Source organism: Vipera ursinii (genome assembly GCF_947247035.1).
Source record: "Vipera ursinii genome assembly, chromosome: 4".
In the NCBI taxonomy this organism is placed as follows: Eukaryota; Metazoa; Chordata; class Lepidosauria; order Squamata; family Viperidae; genus Vipera; species Vipera ursinii.
In genome coordinates, this window is record NC_139514.1 from 4,443,182 (window position 1) to 4,466,198 (window position 23,017).

Here is a 23,017-nt window from a genome sequence, read left to right on the forward strand (position 1 = left end):
AACACATATAGGATCTCATAGGATTTAATATGATATATACAAGATACATAGTATAAGTTATATAAGAGATATAAGAGGAAGATATCAGATAAAGGTATAAGGTAAGAGATCAGCTAATATGATATAATGTGAAATACAAGATAAGATATACATTCTTCATTTTCTTCCAATTCTTGTCCAGTTCAGGCTCTAAATCCTTTTGTGAACTGAAAAACCTATTTTTACTCCCCACCCCTATAAAAAAAGGAGCGATACAGAACAGGGCTGAAGAAAGAAACAGTCTGGCAGCCACTGGGATAGGAGGAATTGTTTCCTGTTTGATTTGTCACTTGCAGATTCTTTTTCTTAAACAACTTGATTAGAACTTTTAAACCAGGGGTCTTCAAACTTGGCTGTTAAAGAATTTGTTGTGCAGAGGTCTCCTTGTGCTACCAAAGAGTTGCACAGACAAGGAAGGGTACTGAGAGCAGTAAGAGTCACACAGTAACCACAAGAGTACACTGAGTTGTAAAAGCAAAAAGTAGTTTACTTTTGAGGTGGTGTAAAAACAAAAATGCACAGTCAAAAATATACAGTCCAAGTAGCAATCCAAAATACAAAGTCTTCTTACCGGTCCAGAGGTCAATACACAGTTCAGGTTTATCACAGTAACAGAGCAAAAAAAGTAATAGTAGAGAGCAGTGAATTCAGAGAGAGAAAGAAGCTACGTTCCTAGCTCCCTCTTATGGCCATGAGAACACTTACACACCCACTTACACACCCAATTAACATCTTAAAGACATAACATCATGGTTAATATATTTTCAACCCAACATTGTAGGCTAACACCATATGCCTAACATTGGCCCATTTATGACTTGTGGACTTCAACTCCCAGAATTCCTCAGCCAGACTCTGTTTGAGGAATTCTGGGAGTTGACATCCACAAGCCATAAAAGGGCCAAGTTTGAAGACCCCTGTTTTAAACGAGCGAGATAAAAATTAACAGGAACCAATAATTAAGATAGAAAAGGAGGGGGGGAAGCAAAGAATGAAAGAGGTTACAAAGCCAAAAATGCAGAATTAAGCAGAAATATACCAAAAAAAAATTCCAACTTTTTCCCCACAAGACGTAAATATCAGATTCCAGGAACCTCTTAATCTAAATTGACAACATAGGTTTCATTTCTGTTTTCTACCCTATCTAATCATCAAATGCATATTTCATAATTTCATTTTTTTTCCTGCTTCACGCAGAAAGTCCCAAAGGGGATTCCAATCGGCATTAAAATGAATCTTTTCTCTAATCCACAGGTGGCTCAACTGTGGACTTCAACTCCCAGAATTCTTGAGCCAGAATTTCCCGGTTGGCTCAGGAATTCTGGGAGTTGAAGTCCACAGGTCCAAAGAGGCCACATTGATCACCCTGAATTGTTCCCATCTCTGCCGGTTCCATTGACTCCACCATCCTTTCTTCCATTGTGGGTCGTGTGAAATGTTTTCACTGTTATGCCCATAAATGTCTCACGACTGTTATCCTAAATAAAAACAAATCTGTGTGAGGTTTTATTTTCGCTTTTCGCTTTTCTCTTGCGGCTTCGATGTTTTCAGATCCTTGTCGCCGGTGCCAAAGTTTGTGGGTTTTCGTGCCTCATATGAAAGAGAGATGCTTGTCTTCCGGCACGTTGTACTTCAATTTATGGTCCTCAAAGAGCTTGCAAAGCTCCTCCAGGTATCTCTTATGCAGCTCATCAACTTCATCTTGGCTGGGATTGTGCTTCTTCCCCACCTGAATGGGTTTTCCCACTGGAGGGACCAAACAGGATTTAATTTAATGTAATTTAATTTAATTTAATTTAATTTATTCTATTCTGTTCTGTTCTGTTTTGACCTGTTCTGTTCTGTTCTATTCTATTATTTCTATTCTATTCTTTATTTTACTTGATTTTATTTTATTTTATTCTATTCTATTCTACTCTATTCTTTATTTTATTTGACGACCTTTTTATTTTATTACTTCATTTTATTATTTTATTTTATTTAAACTTGTGTGCCACCCTTTTCACCAAAAGCAACTATAGGCAATGTACAGACATTGTTTAAAATGCACTACAGCTAGTCCTTGACTTACAACAGTTCGTTTAGTGACTGTTCAAAGTTACAACGGCACTGAAAAAAGTGACTTATGACCACTTTTCACTCTTACGACCGTTGCAGCCTCCCCATGGTCACATGGTCAAACATCAGAGGCTTGGCAACTGACGGTTGCAGCGTCCTGGGGTCATGGGTGATCCCCTTTTGCGACCTTGTGACACGCAAAGTCAAGAGGGAAGCCAGATCCACTTAACAACCGTTTGATTTAACTTAGCAATTGCAGCGATCCATTTAAAGAGCGTGATGAGAAATGTTATAAAATGGGACATCGTTCACTTCACAAATGTCCCAGTCACAGAAAAGTCGGGCACAACTGTCATAAGTCGAGGACTTTCTTTTCTTCTTTTTTTTTCTTTTTCTTTAAATATTTTACTAATTTTCCAATTTTACGTTTGAATATTTAAAAAGCAACGTGGTGACTGGGCTAATAAATAGTTCAATAGCAAAATCTTAGTGCAAATCTCAGGTTACAACATCAGATATTTCCTCTCTTTTTCCCCTTAACATTTACTGTCTCGTATTCGAGTTAGCACATTACTAATTATATCAACTCAATTAAAAACATCATTAGTACATTTATCAACATTTTTACCTTATCTTAATTACATTCAATCGTCATAAACAATCCCTATCCTGTTATTAATTTTTACTCAATTTTTAATTTCTCATCTATATTCCAATTTAACCTTTAATGTTTATAAGTCGAGGACTTCGTGTAATGTTGCCTTAGCAGATCCGGTTGTGCTTCCTCTCTCGCCTACCTGGGAAGGCTAATAAGAGGAAACCTCGAACAATCCTCAAAGAAGGAAGAACGCATCCAGCATATCTTTCCTCGTTTTACCTACCTCTCCTTTCTGGATGCCAGGGGAGAAACACGGACTTACCCACAGTGAAGATCGGCTTCCGGTATGGAATCAACCCAAAGGTGTACTGGAAGATCCCTCTGGCATGGAAGAGAGGCAGCGAGATTCCCATGATCTTCTGCAAACGTTCTTGTGTCCACCTCAGCCAGGATCCTTTGGGGTTTTCGACCTGATCATACAGCTCGTTCTCTCCGAAAGAGAAGACGGGGACAAGCGGCGTGCTGGGAACGGAGCGGAAGCAGAAGGAGAGACAGAACCAAACCGGTTGAGATAACAGAGGAGGGCTGGGTGGCTGCAAATAATGGATCCCAGCACTCTTTCTCAACCTTTGAACGTTTAAGGGAAACAGGCTAATACTTCGTGTGATCTGTGGTGGGATTCAAATTTGTGACCAACCGGTTCTCTGCGTGGATGCTGCTTCCGGACGTCCATTCTGGGCCTGGGTAACAAAGAATTAGCTACCGGTTCTGCCGAAGTGGTGCAAACCGGCTGAATCCCACCACTCTTATCTGTCTATCTTCTGTCTGTCTATCTGTCTATCTATCTGTGTGTCTATCGTCTGTCTGTCTGTCTATCTATCACATCTATCTATCTATCTATCTATCTATCTATCTATCTATCTATCTATCTATCTATCTATCTATCTATGTATCCACCCAGTGGTGGGATTCAAATCTGTCAAGAACCGGTTCAAAATAATATGAAATTGGATGCCAAAATGACGGATGCTGAAATGGTGATGGAAAAGATGGACGACGATTTATTATTGGTCCAGCATAGAGAGATGGAGTTTGCTGTGAGAATTAGAGGGTTGAAGGAAGATTCTAAGGAAAATTTGAAAAAAGTAGTCTCAGAAGCCCTTGAACAGGTTTTGGGGCGCTCAGCAGAAGAGATCATGGTGGATATAGACAAAATATTTTGTGTTAATTCCTAGATTGCAAGACAAAGGAAGCTACCTAGAGATGTGGTAGTGTACTTTACAAAGAGAGCAATCAGAAATGAGGTTATTCAAGCCTTTTATAATAATAAATTTCCAGTTGCAGAGCAAGAAGTTTTAATTTTAAAAGAGATCCCTCCAAGAATTTTGAGGAGAAGGAAAGAATTTGCTTTCTTGGCAGAAGAATTAAGAAGACGGGACATCCAGTTCAGATGGGAGATCCCAGTAGGTATAGTGGTGATGTATGCAGGCACGAGATATCGTCTTCTCACAGTTTTACAGGCACGTGATTTCTATGCCAATATTTTAAAAGCAGGCCCCATACCACTTCTGGAATCCAAAAGGAAGAATGGGGAAGGACAGCGTCAACCACAAAGTGAGAGTTTGCAAGGTGCTGAAGGAGCTACGCAGTTGAAACATGGAGAATTCCAGAAAGTTGCTGGAGTGGATCAGATTTCAGTACCAACGGAGGAGGTCAGAGACCAAAGAATGACACGCGCTACAGCCAGACGAATGAGACAAGAGCAAGATCAGCAGAGAGCTATGATGGAATTGCAAAAATTTACTTATAGTGAAGCAGTGGGAGGAGCGAGGCCAAAGAGAGTGCAGGTGATTTTGGAAGAGGCGCTCCAAAAGCTTCAGGTCGCAAAAGATGGCGACAAAGCTTCTAACCTGGAATGTTAATGGTTTGAATTCACCACATAAGAGAAAGAAAGTATTTCACTATTTAAAGCAATTTAAAAACGATGTTATTTGTTTGCAGGAAACACATATTCGAGCGGCTGATCAAAAATACTTGGTAAACTCTAGGTTGGGCACACAGTTTATTGCTTCTGCGCCTGATAAGAAAAATGGAGTGGTTATTTATGTTAAGAATACTTTTACAGCGATTTTAATTGAAGCAGATAAACAAGGAAGATATGTTATAATTGAATTATTAATAGAAGGCAAGAAAACGCTTTTGGTTGGATTATATGCACCAAATCAACAGCAAGGAGACTTACAATTTATTACACAGCAAGATTATTCAATGGGATTATAAATCTTGTATTTTTATGGGAGATTGGAATGGCGTTTTGGATGTACAAATGGACAAGGGAGGTCTCTTTAAAAGCACCCCGAGTCATGCCAAACTGCTTAAATCTTTTTTTGAGATGAAGGATGACTTGGAATTGAGAGATGTATGGAGAGAAAGGAACTTACAAGAAAAATACTTTACTTTTTTCTCCGACAGGCATCAATCTTTTTCCAGGATTGACTTTATATTAATAACCAATGATCTTTTTTCTAGGATTAAGAAGATGAAGATTTGTCCAAGAACTATATCTGACCATAGTCCAGTGTGGTTGGAGATAGAAAAAGATAATGGAGGTAGACGGACTTGGCGTTTAAATGAAAATTTGTTTAGATATCAGGAAAATGTGGAAGAGTGTAAGAAACAGATGAAGGAATTTTTTAAAATTAATATGTATAAAGGTACTTCTATTGAGATGGTTTGGGATGCAAGTAAAGCCTATATGAGAGGTGTATTAATATATTTGAACAATAAACATAGACGTAAATTGGAATTTAAGAGGAAAGAATTAGAGGATGAAATTAAGGAAAAAGAAAAGGCTTTAATTTTGAATCTATCTGATGGGAAGATTAAAGAGGTAATTACTTTATTAAGGGGCCAGTTTGATATGTTGATGGCAGATCAAGTGGCAACTAACTCACAGTATGCTAGACATAATACTTTCTGTAATGCTAACAAACCGGGTAGGTGGTTAGCTTATTTGCTAAGGAAGAAGCAGAGAGCTAGTAATATAGACAGAATAGAACATAAGGGTAAAGTAGTGTATCAACAGGATCTTATTAAAAAGACTTTTGTTGATTTTTATTCTAAGCTGTATGCTAGAGATAAGATTAGAAATGTAGATATAGATGGATATTTGATAAATGCTAACATTCCTGTCCTTACGCAAGAACAAAAAGAGGGGATGAATCAATTGATAACGGATGAAGAAATTTTTCTAGCAATTAAACAATTAAAAGTGGGTAAAGCACCGGGAACAGACGGTTTGACTGCCGTTTATTATAAAAATTTCCAGTTAGAAATGGTGGAACCTCTAAGAGAATTGTTTAAGACAATTCAATTGGGAGGAGGAGTGCCCCCATCGTGGAAAATGGCCTTTATTTCGTTGATCCCGAAGGAAGATCAGGATGCTACTCAAGCCAAGAATTATAGACCAATATCGCTTTTAAATACTGACTATAAGATATTTGCAAAAATTTTAGCCAATAGATTAATGAAGGTAATGCAACAAGTGATTCATAGTGATCAAACTGGATTTATAAGTGGTAGACAAATGAAGAATAATGTGAGGCATATTGTGGACCTATTGGAATTTTTGGAAAGAAATAACCAGATCCCAGCAGCGCTGATCTTTTTGGACGCTGAAAAAGCTTTTGACCAATTGGACTGGCAATTTTTAATGAAGGTATTAGAGAAAATGGAATTTGGGGAGAAATTTCTACAACCTATTAGGGCAATATATCAGAAACCAACAGCTCGTATAATAGTAAATAACAGTTTGACAGAATCTTGCAATATTGAAAAGGGTACAAGACAGGGGTGTCCGCTGTCACCTTTGCTGTTTGTTTTAACATTGGAAATACAGTATTACTGATTAAAATACGAGAGTCAGATAAAATTAAGGGAATTCAAATAAGGGACCAGGATTACAGATTGAGGGCGTTTGCAGACGATCTGGTTATTACAGTAACTCAGCCGGATTACTCAGTTGTAGAATTGATGGAGATAATAATGTCATATGGGAAAGTCTCTGGATTTAAGATAAACATACAAAAAACTAAAATATTGTCTAAGAATATGACTGTATTACAAAAGGTTGCTTTAGAAGAGCTAACGGGATTTGAAATATTTAAGAGGATTAAATATTTGGGGATTTATCTGTCAGCCTCTAATGTAAAGTTATATAAAAATAATTATGAACTTTTATGGGGGAAAATACAAAAAGAATTAGACAGTTGGAAAAAATGCAGCAGTGAAGATGAATGTTCTGCCAAAATTTTTGTTTTTGTTTCAAATGATACCTACTGTATACTTAAAAAGGACTTAAATTTGGAGGAATGGCAAAAAGGGATTAACAAATTTGTCTGGGCAGGGAAAAAGCCACGAGTTACATTTAAAATAATGCAAGATACGCGTGAAAGAGGTGGTCTTAGAATGCCTAATTTTAAATTATATTATGAGGCCGCTGCTTTGTCATCGATAAGTGATTGGTTTAATTTAACTCAATGGAGATTATTAAATCTTGAGGGTCATGATTTGTTATTTGGATAGTATGCATATTTATTGTATGATAAGAAGGTGGATAATGTGTTTAAAATACATATTTTAAGGTGTGCTCTGTTGCGAGTTTGGAAAAAGTATAGACATAAGTTAAATTATAAGATACCCACTTGGGCAATACCTAAACACGCAATAGAAAATATAAATGTGGTATTTAAACATGATGAGATTACATATAAGGAAATTTTAAGTTTAGAAAGGAATGTATGGCAAATAAAGCCATATAATATCTTAAAAGAAGAAAAGATTGTACAAACCTGGTTTCAGTATGGGCAATTTCAGGCAAGATGGAAAGAGGATCAGAAAGTTGGTTTTTCGATGACTGATGAAAATTTGGTAAAACAAATTAGAGATCAAGGTCAAGCACATATTAAAAGGATATATAATGCATTGATAGAAATTGACTCAGAAACGGAACTTGTTAAAGATTGTATGATAAAGTGGGCCCAGAATTTTCAAGAAGTTATAACAATGGATAATTGGGAAAAGATCTGGGTTAGAAATGTGAAATTTACACAGGCCCAAAACTTAAGAGAGAATTTTTATAAAATGTTTTATAGGTGGCATCTAGACCCTAAAAAATTAGCAAGTATGTATCCGAACTGCCAGCCTAAATGTTGGAGGTGTGGTTGTGAGGATGCAACGTATTTTCATATATGGTGGACTTGTAAAAAGGTTAAAGTTTTTTGGATTAAAATTTGGTGGAATATGCAAAAGATATTTAAGAAAAGGATAAAGTTTTCTCCGCAATTGTTTTTATTGGGTACTACTACTGTTATAGATACAAAGTTGATGTTGAATTTAATTACGGCAGCGAGACTTCTAGTAGCGCAATATTGGAAGAAGGAAGAACTGCTGACTATAGAAGAGTGGACTTTGAAAGTTTCTAACTTGGCGGAAATGGCAAAGATCTCAGCACATTTGAAAGATCAATCCCAACAGAGATATATTGTGGAATGGAGAAGATGGATTGAATATATTCAGAATAAATATGGGACTAAAAAGTATCATTTAGCATTTGAATAAGTAGCGGATTTTTATGACGCATAATTAGTTAGTAGTTATTTTATTAATATTTCGACTATGGAGAGTTAAAGTGTGATAGAATTTGATGTTTTATTATTGTTGTTAGCATATTTTAGATTATATTTGTTTGTATTATTATACCCTGTATTCAGCTCTGGGAAGTCGGGGAGGGGGGAGGGGAGGGTTGGGGAGGATGGGGGAGGGGGAGGAGGGGTTTTTTTGTATTTAAAAATGTACTGTAAAACTTTTCAATAAAAAAAAGAACCGGTTCTCTGTGTGGATGCTGCTTCCAGAAGTCTATTCTGGGCCTGGGCAACAAAATATTAGCTATCGGTTCTGCCAAACTGGTGCGAACCGGCTGAATCCCACCACTGCATGTGATGTACATTGTACAAGAAGGTCAGGACCCCCCAGAAGCTGCTCCTACTCACCCATTCTCTATGGCCAGCCGAACGAAGCCCTTGCGGTTCTCTAACAAGAGGGTGTAAGCTCCAGGACGGGCGTCTAGGGCTTCTTGGGCCCCTCCCACGGCTATGATTACGACATTCCCACCTTCCTTCTTCCTCAAGACGTAGGAAGCAGATTCCCTATCCGAAGGAATTAAACCTGGGTGAAGCAAAGTAGGAAAAAGAAGAAGATTAAAGCCCACACGCACATCACACACAAACACAGAGCTGGAAGGGACCTTGGAGGTCTTCTAGTCCAGCCCCCTGCTCAAGCGGGAGACCCTACTATTTCAGTCTCAAGATGTTGAGACTTTGGAAAAAGTGCAGAGAAGAGCAACTAAGACGATTGAAGGCCTGGAGGTTAAAGCGTATGAAGTATTGTGTAGTGGGTTTTAGACCGCATGGAATGACGCCAGACCGATGAGTACAGCATAGCAGCTCTTTATTGATGGTAGAACTATACTGAGGATTTGGGGTTACCTGAGTCCTTATATATACCTGGCCAGGTATCCACCTGGCCAATCCATTTGAACCTGGTATTCCCACCGAGAAATAGCCCAATCCGCATTAGTCCCGGTACAGCGCCACCTGGTGGTATAAGTAGCACTGTTGCTATGTTGTTCCCCCAAAACCATACACAACATGAAGAACGGTTGCAGAATTTAGGTTTGGCTAGTTTAAGGAAAAGAAGAAATAAGAGAGAGATAATAGCAGAGATGGAGTATCTGAGGGGCTGCCACAAAGAAGAGGAGAAGAGCAACTAAGACGATTAAAGACCTAGAGGCTAAAGCGTATGGAGAATGGTCGCAGAATTTAGGTTTGGCTAGTCTAAAGAACCCCTTCATGGATTACTGCCTTGTCGTGGCGAAGGGGCTTGCGTAATTCAATGAAGCTATGAGCTATGCCGTGCAGGGCCACCCAAGACGGACAGGTCATAGCAGAGAGTTCTGACAAAACGTGATCCACTGGAGAAGGAAATGGCAACCCACTCCAGTATCTTTGCCATGAAAACCCTATGGACAGTACCAAAAGGCAAAACGATATGACGCTGGAAGATGAGCCCCTCAGGTCGGAAGGCGTCCAATATGCTACTGGGGAAGAGTAGAGGGCTAGTACTAGTAGCGCCAGAAAGAATGAAGCGACTGGGCCAAAGCCGAAAGGACGCTCAGCTGTGGATATGTCTGGTGGTGAAAGGAAAGTCCGATGCTGTAAAGATTTTTTCTCCATAGGAACCTGGAATGTAAGATCCATGAATCAAGGCAAGCTGGACGTGGTCAAACAAGAGATGACAAGACTGAACATTGACATCTTAGGTATCAGTGAACTAAAATGGACAGGAATGGGTGAATTTAATTCAGATGACCATCAGGTATACTACTGTGGGCAAGAATCCCTCAGAAGAAATGGAGTAGCCTTCATAGTCAATAAAAGAGTAGGAAAAGCAATACTGGGATACAATCCTCAAAATGACAGAATGATCTCAGTTCGAATCCAAGGCAAACCATTCAATATCACAGTAGTCCAAGTCTATGCCCCAACCACCGGTGCTGAAGAGGATGAAATTGACCGGTTCTATGAAGCCCTACAGCACCTTATAGAACTAACACCCAAAAATGATGTCCTTATCATCATGGGGGATTGGAATGCTAAAGTAGGAAGCCAAAAGATAACCGGAATAACAGGCAAGTTTGGCCTTGGAGTACAAAATGAAGCAGGGCACAGGCTGATAGAATTTTGTCAAGAGAATACGATGGTCATAGCAAACACTCTTTTCCAACAACCCAAGAGACGGCTCTACACATGGACATCACCAGATGGTCAACACAGAAATCAGATTGACTATATGCTCTGCAGCCAAAGATGGAGAAGCTCTATACAGTCAGTAAAAACAAGACCAGGAGCTGACTGTGGCTCAGACCATGAGCTTCTTGTTGCAAAGTTTAGGCTTAAACTGAAGAAAGTAGGGAAAAGCACCAGGCCAGTCAGGTATGAATTAAATCATATCCCCGTTGAATATACAGTAGAGGTGACAAATAGATTTAAGGAATTAGATCTGATAGACAGGGTGCCTGAAGAACTATGGACAGAGGTTCGCAACATTGTACAAGAGGTAGCAACCAAAACCATCCCAAAGAAAAAGAAATGCAAGAAAGCAAAATGGCTGTCTGAGGAAGCTTTGCAAATAGCTGAGGAAAGGAGGGAAGCAAAAGGCAAGGGAGAAAAACATAGATATGCCCAATTGAATGCAGAATTCCAAAGAATAGCTAGAAGAGATAAGAATGCCTTCTTAAATGAACAGTGCAAAGAAATAGAAGAAAACAATAGAATAGGGAGGACCAGAGATCTTTTCAAGAAAATTGGAGAGATGAAGGGAACGTTCAATGCAAAAATGGGCATGATAAAGGACCAAAATGGCAGGGACCTAACAGAGGCAGAAGAGATTAAGAAGAGGTGGCAAAATTACACAGAAGAACTATACAAGAATGAGCTTAACGTCCCTGATAATCACAATGAGGTGGTCACTGACCTCGAGCCAGACATCCTAGAATGTGAAGTGAAGTGGGCCTTAGAAAAGCTGAGCAACAACAAAGCTAGTGGAGGTGACAGTATTCCAGCTGAGCTATTCAAAATCTTAAAAGACGATGCAGTAAAAGTGCTACACTCAATTTGCCAGCAAATTTGGAAAACTCAACAGTGGCCACAGGATTGGAAAAGATCAGTTTACATTCCAATTCCAAAGAAAGGCAGTGCCAAAGAATGTTCAAACTATCGCACCATTGCACTCATTTCTCATGCTAGTAAAGTTATGCTTAAAATCCTACAAGCTAGACTCCAGCAGTATGTGGATCGAGAACTACCAGAAGTACAGGCAGGATTTCGAAGAGGCAGAGGAACTAGAGATCAAATAGCCAACATACGCTGGATCATGGAGAAAGCTAGAGAGTTCCAGAAAAACATCTACTTCTGCTTCATTGACTATGCTAAAGCCTTTGATTGTGTGGATCATAACAAACTGTGGCAAGTTCTTAAAGAGATGGGAGTACCAGAACATCTTATTTGTCTCTTGAGAAACCTATATGCGGGCCAAGAAGCAACAGTGAGAACTGGACACGGAACCACTGATTGGTTCCAAATTGGGAAAGGAGTCCGGCAAGGCTGTATACTGTCGCCTTGCCTATTTAACTTATATGCAGAGCACATCATGAGAAAGGCAGGGCTAGATGAATCAAAAGTTGGAATTAAGATTGCTGGAAGAAATATCAACAACCTAAGATACGCAGATGATACCACTCTAATGGCAGAAAGTGAAGAGGAACTGAAGAGTCTCTTGTTGCGAGTGAAGAAGGAGAGTGCAAAAGTTGGGTTGAAACTAAACATTAAGAAAACCAAGATCATGGCATCCGGCCCTCTCAATTCCTGGCAAATAGATGGGGAAGAAATGGAGGTAGTGACAGATTTTATTTTCCTGGGCTCCAAGATCACTGCAGATGGGGACTGCAGCCAAGAAATTAAAAGACGCTTGCTCCTGGGGAGGAAAGCCATGGCAAATCTAGACAGCACACTAAAAAGCAGAGACATCACCCTGTCAACAAAAGTGCGTATAGTCAAGGCTATGGTCTTCCCAGTTGCAATGTATGGCAGTGAAAGTTGGACCATAAGAAAGGCTGAGCGCAAAAGAATTGAGGCCTTTGAACTCTGGTGCTGGAGAAGACTCCTGCGAGTCCCTTGGACTGCAAGGCGATCAAACCGGTCAGTCCTAGAGGAGATCAACCCTGACTGCTCTTTAGAAGGCCAGATCCTGAAGCTAAAACTCAAATACTTTGGCCACCTAATGAGGAGGAAGGACTCACTGGAGAAGAGCCTAATGCTGGGAAAGATTGAGGGCAATAGAAGAAGGGGACGACAGAGAATGAGGTGGCTGGATGGAGTCACTGAAGCAGTAGGCGTGAGCTTAAATGGAGCCCAGAAGATGGCAGAGGACAGGAAAGCCTGGAGGAACATTGTCCATAGGGTCGCGATGGGTCGGACACGACTTCGCAACTAACAACAACAACAACAACAAGTCTAAAGAAAAGAAGAAATAAGGGAGACATGATAGCAGAGTTGCAGTATCTGAGGGGCTGCCACAAAGAAGAGGAGGGGGTCAATTTATTTTCCAAAGCAGCAGAAGACAAGACAAAAAGCAACAGATGGAAAGTAATCAAGGGGAGAAGCAACCTAGAACTAAGGAGAAACTTCATGACAGTTGGAACAATTAACCAGTGGAACAACCTGCCTCCAGAAGCGGTGAATGCTCCAACACTGGAAGTTTTCAGGAAGAGACTGGACAGCCATTTGTCTGAAATGGTATAGGGTCTCCTGCTTGAGCAGGGGATGGACTAGAAGACCTCCAAGGTCCCTTTCAGCTCTATTCTGATTGATTGATTGATTGATTTTGCTCTTCCAAAAGTTTCCCGATGAATCAGAAACCCCTTCCAAGTCATCTTACCTCCACTCATCAAGTAATCCCGGAAAAAGGGGGCTCGGAACCATAGATTCAACATCATCAGGTGAGGCTTCAGGCCTGGGAACTGCTTGGAAAAACCAGTGGCTTCGGTGCAGAAATTAATGGAGGCACCAGCTACCAAGACGCCATGAGGGTGAAAGCCGAAGATGTAGTTCTTGGATGGATCCAAATCTGCTGTCTTCACCAGCTGGAAGACCAAAGAATTCTGGGAGTTGAAGTCCACAAGTCTTAAAGTAGCCAAGTTTGAAGACCCCCAATTTACTGTAACCAACAGCAAAACTTTTCATGAGCATAAACTTTCCCGTTTATTGATTTGTCACTCCAGGTCAGTCTCGGCTCTTCACAATTGCCTGAATTGGTTCTTGCAGCTGTTGTTTGTTTTGTTGATTTGTACAATTTCCTAGTCTGCAAAAAACTACATCTAGACTCCTGGGTTTTTCCCCATAGCATGCCACCAGGGGGCAGCACCTGGCTGCTTTGCCTGTACTGAAAAGCTAATTGAGGTCAGGGCTGGTATCACCAGCTTTGTTTATGGCAGGGGTCTTCCAACCTGGCCCCTTCATAATGTGCAGACTTCAACTCCCAGAATTCCTCAGCCAGCATGGGGGAACTATGGCCCATAAAATTATCATCTGTCCGAAAGATTCTTTTCTTTTTTTCTCACAAGGCAATTAATTGGACTTCCTAGTTTTTCTTTGAAGGCGTTTCGCTTCTCATCCAAGAACCTTCTTCAGCTCTGTCTTCAAAGAAAAACAAGAAAGTCCAGTTGTGTCTTGGAAAAAAAAAACATCTTTGGGATAACTGTGACCTGGACGACTGAGAATCTCCGTAGATATCATATGATCCAGTTTGGTACAACAATCAAACAGGGCAGGCACGGACTCCATCAGATAGTTAGGACTGCAGAAAACAAACCCGTTGCAGCCAGCCTACTTTCCATCAGAGGCCTGTATATTGTGGGGGTCAGAAGGAGGGCTGAGAAAATTATCTACAGGCCCCTCGCATCCTGGACGTAAACAGTTTCAGCTCCGCCCTTCTGGATGCCGCTATAGGGCATTGCATGCTGAAACAATTAGACCCAAAGACAGTTTTTTTCCCATGCTACCACTCCGCTGAATTCCCACAGTGCTGTCTTATGTCCAAGTACCAAGTACCCAGGTTGTAGGGCTGACGTATCCTTGTTATCCTTCTCATCGTCTCTATTACCCGCTTTTATTGGTATCATTATTATGTACTCTGTTGCTTTGCATGTACACTGAGAACTTCTGCACCGGAGACAAAATTCCTTGTCCCCAAATATCTGGCATCTGTTGTCCAGGGACCTTCTGCATCTTCCGGGTCATAACTGTCCCAAAGGTGCTTTTTCAAGAGGCAACTGGACTTTCCCACCACTGAATAGAAATAGAATGGAATAGAACAGAACTGAATAGAATAATTGAGCTGGAAGGGACCTTGGAGGTCTTCTAGTCCAACCCCTTGCTCAGGCAGGAAATCCTATACCATTTCAGACAAATGGTTGTCGCATCTCTTCTTAAAAGCTTCCAGTGTTGGAACAGAACAGAACAGAATAGAATACAGAATAATGGGGAAAGGATGGAATGGAATAGAATGGGAGGGAATGGGATTGGATGGGAGGGAAGGGAAGAAAAGAAGAAGAAGAGAAGAGAAGAGAAGAGAAGAGAAGAGAAGAGAAGAGAAGAGAAGAGAAGAGAAGAGAAGAGAAGAGATTTTTTTTTTGGCCAAGTGTGATTGGACACACAAGGAATTTGTCTCCACTGCAGAATCCCTCAGTGTACATGCAAGCAACAAGCGATAAATCATGATCGTAATCATAAAATACAACCATCATTTATCAGTTAAAGGACAGTAATTAAATAGGTTTTACCCCATTTTCTGACCTTTCTTGCCACAGTGGTTAGGTGAAACACTGCAGTGGTTAAGTTAGTAACGCCGTTGTTAAGTGAATCTGGCTTCCCTCATGGACATTCCTTGTCAGAAGGTGGCATACGGAAACACTGCAACCACCCTAAATACATGCCAGTTGCAAAGCATCTGAATTTCAAAGTTCATCCTGGGGAGGTTGCGGCATCTGTGAAAAGCGCTCATAGGTCACTTTTTTCAGGCCCGTTGTAACCCAAAACGGTCACTAAATGAAAGGTTGCAAGTCAAGGACTACTTGCATCAATCTCCTGTCATCTCCTTGACAGCCTCCTTCTCCACCCCATTATGCAGCTGGAGGCTGTGCTGCCTCTTCTCGGCTTCTCCCCTAGGCAGCATCTCTTCGTCCCCGTCTCCCAAGGTCTTTCTCCCGTGCCATTATACTCCTTCCCTCTAGGGGGACACGTACCGAGATCGGGAAATAGTCTTTCATGTATCGCCAGACGACGCTGTTCCGCATCCACTGGGCGCGCCGCCCCCCTTTGCTCGGGGTGTCCCAGTCGAACGCCCACCAGGCAGCATAGAGGGCGCTGATCAGCCAGAAGCGCGTGAAGAGGAGGAGGATGAAGACGGCAATGCAGCACTGCGCTGGAGGAAGAGAAGGGAGAATTGTTAGGGGTCTTTCACATTAACACGTTTGGTTCCCTAATCGGGAATAACAGAATAACAGAGCTGGAAGGGACCTTGGAGGTCTTCTAGTCCAGCCCCCTGCTCCAGCAGGAAACCCTACTCCATGTCAGACAAGCGACTGTCCAGTCTCTTCTTAAAAGCCTCCAGTGATGGATGTCCTGCAACTTCTGGAGGGAAGCTGTTCCACTGGTTAATTGTCCTCACTATCAGGAAGTTTCTCCTTAGTTTGAGGTTTCTTCTCCCTTTGTTCAGTTTCCATCCGTTGCTTCTTATCCTGCCTTCTGGTGCTTTGGAGAAGAGCTTGACTCCCTCTTCTTTGGGGCAGCCCCTGAGATATTGGAACATCACCTATCCTGTCCCCCCTGGTCCTTCTCTTCATTAAACTAGACATGCCCAATTCCAGCAACCGTTCCTGATATGTTTTAGCCTCCAGTCCCCTGATCATCTTTGTTGCTCTTCTCTGCCCTCTTTCCAGAGTCTCAACAACTTTTTTACACTGTGGTGACCAAAACTGGATGCCTTATTCCAAGAGTGGCCTTACCAAGGCCTTGTAAAGTGGTATTAACACCTCACGTGATCTTGATTTTATCCCTCTGTTAACGTACTGTAGGAAAGTGTTGGCCTTTTTGGCATCTGCAACGCATCGCTGGCTCATATTTAAGGGATGGCCCAATAAGACTCTGAGATCGCTCTCGCAGTTACTGCTGTTAAGCCAAGTTTCACCTAGTCTGTAACTGAATCGTGGAAAGGTGGCTTTTTAAAATATTGGACAGTTATGCAAACCTAGATCAGATGTTAGTGAGCTTTCAGCAGTTCCAAGAAGGCTCCACACCCATTTGCACCACTCAGGTGACCCTGAAGACACAGATAAACCTCCAAGTGGCCTCAACGAATCTCTAAAAGGAGGCAAATGACCAGTTTTTTCTGCAAGGAGTATAAATCCTTCCATTCCCCACCATCCAGCCAGAGCTGAAGAAGCTTCTTGGATGAGAAGCGAAACGTCTTCAAAGGAAAAACAAGAAAGTCCCGTTGAAAAAGCACCAGTTATGACCTGGAAGATGGAGAAGCTCCCTGGACAACAGATGCCAGATATTTGGGAACAAGAAGCGCCCCCTTGATCTACGCTTCCAAACTGACCTCTGTTCATTTTTTCATAATAGTAGTAATAGTAAAGTTGGAAGGGACCTTGGAGGTCATCTAGTCCAACCCCCTGCACAGGCAGGGGTTACCAGAGAGGTGCAAATGGGTGGTGTATCCGCTCCCATAGAAAATTTAAGGCGATTTTGGAACCTATCACCCTAGCCTACCTCACAGGGCTGTTAGTAATGCGGGGAAAAATGAATTTTATCTGTGTTCAGTTCTTGGAGAAAAAGCAGGATGTCCATCTAACCAATACAGGTAGTCCTCGACTTACGATCACAATTGATCACAAATTTTCTGTTGCTAAGTGAAACACTGCTTAAGTGAATTTTGCCCCATTTTACGACCTTTCTTCTCATGGTCGTTAAAGTGAATCAGCGCAGTTATTAAGTTAGTAACACGGTTGTTAAGTGAATCTGGCTTCTCCCATTGACTTTGCTTCTCAGAAGGTCGCAAAAGGGGATCGTGTAACCCCGGGACATGGCAACCGTCATAAATATGAGTCACTTGCCAAGCGTCCAAATTTGATCATGTGACCCTGGAGATGCTGCAATAGTTGTGCGAAAAACAGTCATAAGTCACTTTTTTCAGCGCCGTTGCAACTTAATAGTCACTAAACGAACTGTTGTTAAGTCGAGGACTATAAAAGCAAAGGGCGCGAGCACACACACACACACACACACACACACACACACAAACACACAAACGTTGGCAATGCATCACATTCCGGCTGTGGAAACTTCACCAACTTTCTCCTAGCCCCGGGGGTAAGCAACCTTGGCTCTTTTATGACTCGTGGACTTCAACTCCCAGAATTCCTGAGCTAGCCATGCTGAGGGGAAAGGGAGAGGATTCCAAGCTGAGCCACGCTGGCTCAGGAATTCTGGGAGTTGAAGTCCACAAATCATAGAGATGCCAAGTTTGGCCTAGACCAGGTGTAGGCCACTTTATGACTCGTGGACTTCAACTCCCAGAATTCCTGAGCCAGCCATGCTGAGGGGAAAGGGAGAGGTTTCCAAGCTGAGCCATGCTGGCTGAGGAATTCTGGGAGTTGAAGTCCACGAGTCATGAAGGGGCCATAGTTCTCCCATGCTGGCTCAGGAATTGTGGGAGTTGAAGTCAGCAAGTCATGAAAGGGCCATAGTTCCCCCATGCTGGCTCAGGAATTCTGGGAGTTGAAGTCCACGACTCATGAAGGGGCCAAGGTTGCCTACCTCTGTCCTACCCCCTGAAAAACTCTTTTTGCACGGAATTTCTCTTTTGGTAAATCAAATAAGTGCTGGTAGTGAGTAGAAATGCTGTTTTTTCCCCCTGCCTCCCATGATGCAATTTAGAATACAGAATAACAGAGAGTTGGAAGGGACCTTGGAGGTCATCTAGTCCAACCCCCTACTCAAGCAGGAGACCTTATACCAGTGGTGGCGAACCTATGTCACGGGTGCCAGAGGCGGCACTCAGAGCCCTTCCTGTGGGCACCCACGCCATGCCTCGGAGGTGGCAACTTCCCCCCACAGGTGTCCCTCCCCACGAGGGACATTGAGTTGACCACACCCAATCTACCATGACCACCACAGCCACACCCACCCAGTAGGCCACTCCCATCTGGTACCCAACAATACATAAGTGGGCTTATGTAGTGCAGTTTGGGCACTCGGTGTCTAAAAGGTTCGCTATCACTGCCTTATACCATTCCTTAAAAACTTTTTGGGAGGGACCCCCCCACAATTTCCGGAGAAAAGTCACTCTGCTGATTCATTGTTCTCACTGTCAGGAAATTTCTCCTTCGTTACAGATTGCTTGATTAGTTTCATCCAGGATGTGTTATAAAGGTAGTCCTCGACTTACGACCCCCTATTGAACTCAAAATGAAGCGGGAGAGCTGTGAAGCGAATTTTGCCCTGTTTTAACTCCTTTCTTGCCACCAATGAACCTCTGTGGTTACGTTAGACACACGGTTGTTAAGTGGATCCGGCTTTCCCCGTTGACTTTGCTTGTCAGAAGGTCGCAAAAGGGGATCACCTGACCCCCTCGGGGACACTGCGACCGTCATAATTATGAGTTGGTTGTCAAGCGTTTGAATTTTGATCACCTGACCATGGGACTGCTGCAACGGTTGTCAGCTTGAAAAAAACAGTCATAAGACACTTATTTTCCAGCGCTGCTGCGACGTCAGTCACTAAATGAATTATTGTACGTCGAGGCCAACAGGAAAGAAAACCAGATGCCTGCCTGAGGGAGCTTGGAAAACTGATCCCTCTCCATCTCAAGAGTCTTATTTCTGCAAAATCTACCCCTCGGTTTTGATGCGCAATGCAGCCACCGGTGGAGATTTTTCTGGCAACCCTTTAAAACAGGTCCCCAACCCCCGGTCTCTGGACAGATACCGGGCCGCGGCATGCCAGCAACCAGTCTGCACAAGCAAAGCCCCATCCGCAGGATGCAGGCAGCACAGAAAACCACACATCCCCTCCAGTCCACGGAAAAACCCCTCTCCACGGAAGACAGCCCCCTCCCTTCCTCCTGCCCCCCCCGCAACCTCCATATCCTTAAAAACATCCCCTTAATTAAGAATAACCATCTTTTTTTTTACCCATGCACAAAAAACAGAAGACCCATTGAAGCACGGCAGCCGTCTGAAGCCGTCTCTCCCACGGGATGTGGCGAGGAGCGAATTCAATCTTCATCCTAGCAGCCGAGCCCGTTCCACTGTCTTCGGACTGAAGACGCTGACCCAGTGTTGTGGCGCTGGTCGCGGGAGGAAGGGGCAAAGTCTGTGGCCTCTGCCCATCCTGGAGGAACAGGGTGCTGGGTGCAATTACAGTAATTAATGTGGAAATCTGGAGGAAACCCGGCCCCTTTTGGCACACTGACTGGTTAAGTGTGTAGGGCTGAGTCATAAATTCTTGCTTCTCTGTTGTGTCTCAACCACCTCACCCAAAAGCAGCAGAAAAGTTCATGAGAACTTTTGGAAGGGACCCACCTTCCTTCTGGTGCACCTTCTCCTCTTCGCAAAGATGCCAACGGCGCATTGGAAAGCACGCTGCACCCCTCTTCATGGATTTATTAGATTTTTTTTAACCCGGCTTTATTAGTTTATAAGTAATACAAAGTGGCAAACATGCATAATATTCCTTCTTCCTTCCCCCCTCAGAACCACAACCCTGTGAGGTGGGATAGGCTGGGAGACAGAGGGACTAGCTCAAAGTCTCCCAATTGGCTTTCCTATCTCCAAAGGCAGGACTAGAACTCACCTTCTCCTGGTGACTGGCCCAAAGTCACCCAGCAGGCTTCCATGCCTAAGGCGGGACTAGAACTCACAGTCTCCCAGTTTCTAGGCCAGCACCTTAACCACTAGACCAGACTCCTATGCCCAAAGCACCTTGAAGGAGCCACTCCTGGGTCGGAGTCTTCTGCGGAGCCAGCCCTCCCATTTTTCCAATGCTTCTTCCCACGGTCAGAATCCTCAAATATTTGAAATATTGGAATGCTGGTTTTAGAGCCTGCCTTGTTATGGAGACGGCAGAAACATTGAAGCTGATTTTCTTTCTATCCGGCGTGTCTTTCTGTCCAGAGGGAACGTTCCAGGTTGCCTGGTGTCCCAATCTGAAGACGTCCAGCGGTGGTGGGTTAATGGCCATGCCTTGCACTCTGCACAGGGCTATAGAGAGAATTGTGCAAGGAGAGGCAGGACATTTACACACCCAGACACCACTTAGTCCTAACTAAAAAAAAATCCACAACCCACACGAAACCTTTGCCACGTTTATTTCCTTCTTTACCTTGCTGAAGAACGTTCTTCTGCTCGACAGAGATCCAGAAGATGAGAAAAATTAATGTCCTGGACTTACAACTGTTCGTTTACTGACCGTCCAAAGTTACAACAGCACCCAAGCAACTGATGACCGTTTTCCACACCTGACAATAGATGCAGCATCCCCCGTGGTCACGTGATCAAATTCGGACACTTGGACGCTGACTCATATTTATGACAGTTTCAGTGTCCCCATTTTGTGACCTTCTGACAAGCAAAGTCAAGGAGGAAACCACTGAAGAACCGTGTTAGTAACTTAACTGCAAAGGCTCACAACAGATCTGGCAAGAAAGGTGATAAAATGGGGCAAAATTCACTCAACGACTTGACTCGTTCAGCAAGAGGAATTTTGAGCCCAATTGTGGTCTTATGTCGTGGGCTGCATGTACTGCCAAGCAAGAGAAGAATGAGGCTGGTGTGGGGTCGCCCAACCTGTCCCTCGCACACCTTGGGAAAAACAACAAAAAAGCAAGTCTTCCTTCCAGTGTGGCTGTGACTGACATGTCGCCATCTCTAGGAAGTTTCTGCTTGACAGTCTGTCTTAGGAAGAAAAACCCTGGTCAGGGTTAAATATCACAATTGTGCAAAAAGGGAAACAGACAGTGAAGGCAGTCCTCGACTTATGACCTCAGCTGAACCCCAGATTTCCAGATGTTAACTGAGTTTGGCCCCATTTTGCAACCTTCCTTGCCACTGTGGTTCAATTATTAACACGGTCGTTCTGTGAAACTGGCTTCCCCCTTTGACTTTTCTTCTCTGAAGGTCGCAAAAGGGGATCATGTGGCTGAGGAATTCTGGGAGTTGAAGTCCACAAGTCACGAAGGGGCTGTAGTTGCCCCCATGCTGGCTCAGAAATTCTGGGAGTTGAAGTCCACGAGTTATGAAAGGGCCATAGTTCCACCATGCTTGCTGAGGACTTCTGGGAGTTGAAGTCCACAAGTCATAAAAGGGCCAGGTTGGAAGACCCCTGCTGTATGATGAACAGAACAGCTGAGGGAACTAGCTATGTCTAGCCTAACTTGGAGGCTGGTCTTTAGCTTTCTAGTCTCAAAATGTCATTTGCAATTGCGTTTAAAAATTAAAAATGACATTCCGAACTAAAAACCAGGGTGCTCAAGTGGGAATCAGCTGATTATCCCAGATCCCATAAGGGCCCTGTTGGAGATGATGTGATGATTGTGCCAACAGCATGTGGCTGGAGTAGAGCAGGGCTTTTCAACCAGTGGTACGCGTACCACCTGTGGTACATTGGCACCTGGCAGGTGGTATGCAACCATCCTAGAAAAGTGGTAGCGGGGGAGGGGAATGAGCTGGAACGGTGGCAGCACCGCACAAGCCAGAGCAAGAGCTGCAGGGCTGTCGGGGCTCAGCGGAAGCGCCAGGATCAGTGCCAGTCTTCAGCTGGAGCTCAACTCTGATCCTGGCGTTTCTGAGCCCAGAAGAATCGCCGATCAGCTGGAATGTTGCAACTTCTCCAGGGTCTTGTGATTTACATTCAGATGTTTAGCAACTGATTCATATTTATGACGGTCACAGTGTCCCAAGGTCATGTGAAGTGACCAAAACCTGCTGCAACCACCCAGCAGCCGGCGGGAATAAAAACCAAACACCCCACCCCACCCCTGCTTCCAATCCTCAACAGAAATGCTCACAACAATGAAACCCTCGGACAGGAGGAAGAGTGCCGCCAGGTGGGCAGGCAGGTGTCTTGCTCAGATGTGGCTCGGGGGGCACTTTTTTCAGTGCCATTGTAACTTTGAACAGTCACAAAGCGAAGTGTTGTAAGTCGAGGACTATCTGGACTTCATCACTTTTTTCTTTTTCTTTTTTTTGGTCATTAAGTTTTTGACACCTCGCTAGGTGACTGGTGGTACTCGGATGTTGCCATATCCTAAAAGTGGTACAGTGGGTAAAAAGTTTGAAAAGCCCTGGAGTAGAGTCACCACGATACAAAACAGATGTTGAGACTCTGGAAAGTGCAGAGAAGAGCAACAAAGATGATCAGGGGACTGGAGGCTCAAACATATAAGGAACGGCTGCTGGAATTGGATATGTCCAGTATGAGGAAGAAAAGGACGAGGGGGGACGAGATAGCAGTCTTCCAGTATCTCAGGGGCTGCCCCAAAGAAGAGGGAGTCAAGCTATTCTCCAAAGCACCCGAAGGCAGGAGAAGAAGCAACGGATTGAAACTCATCAAGGAGAGAAGCAACCTGGAACTAAGAAGGAATTTC

General features: G+C 43.1%; 1 protein-coding gene across 1 annotated transcript; it reads right to left on the reverse strand.

Moving 5' to 3' along the window:
• Positions 1–1,613: 1,613 nt before the first annotated feature.
• LOC310640066 (2-acylglycerol O-acyltransferase 2-A-like) lies at positions 1,614–19,696 on the reverse strand. The gene is made up of 6 exons (XM_083362166.1): positions 19,566–19,696; positions 15,615–15,793; positions 13,250–13,454; positions 8,746–8,920; positions 3,018–3,217; positions 1,614–1,785 (listed from the first exon to the last, which is right to left on the reverse strand). Exons 1-6 carry the CDS (start codon positions 19,657–19,659, stop codon positions 1,631–1,633), a joined length of 1,008 nt encoding a protein of 335 aa, XP_083218292.1. The 5' UTR covers positions 19,660–19,696; the 3' UTR covers positions 1,614–1,630.
• Positions 19,697–23,017: the final 3,321 nt, after the last annotated feature.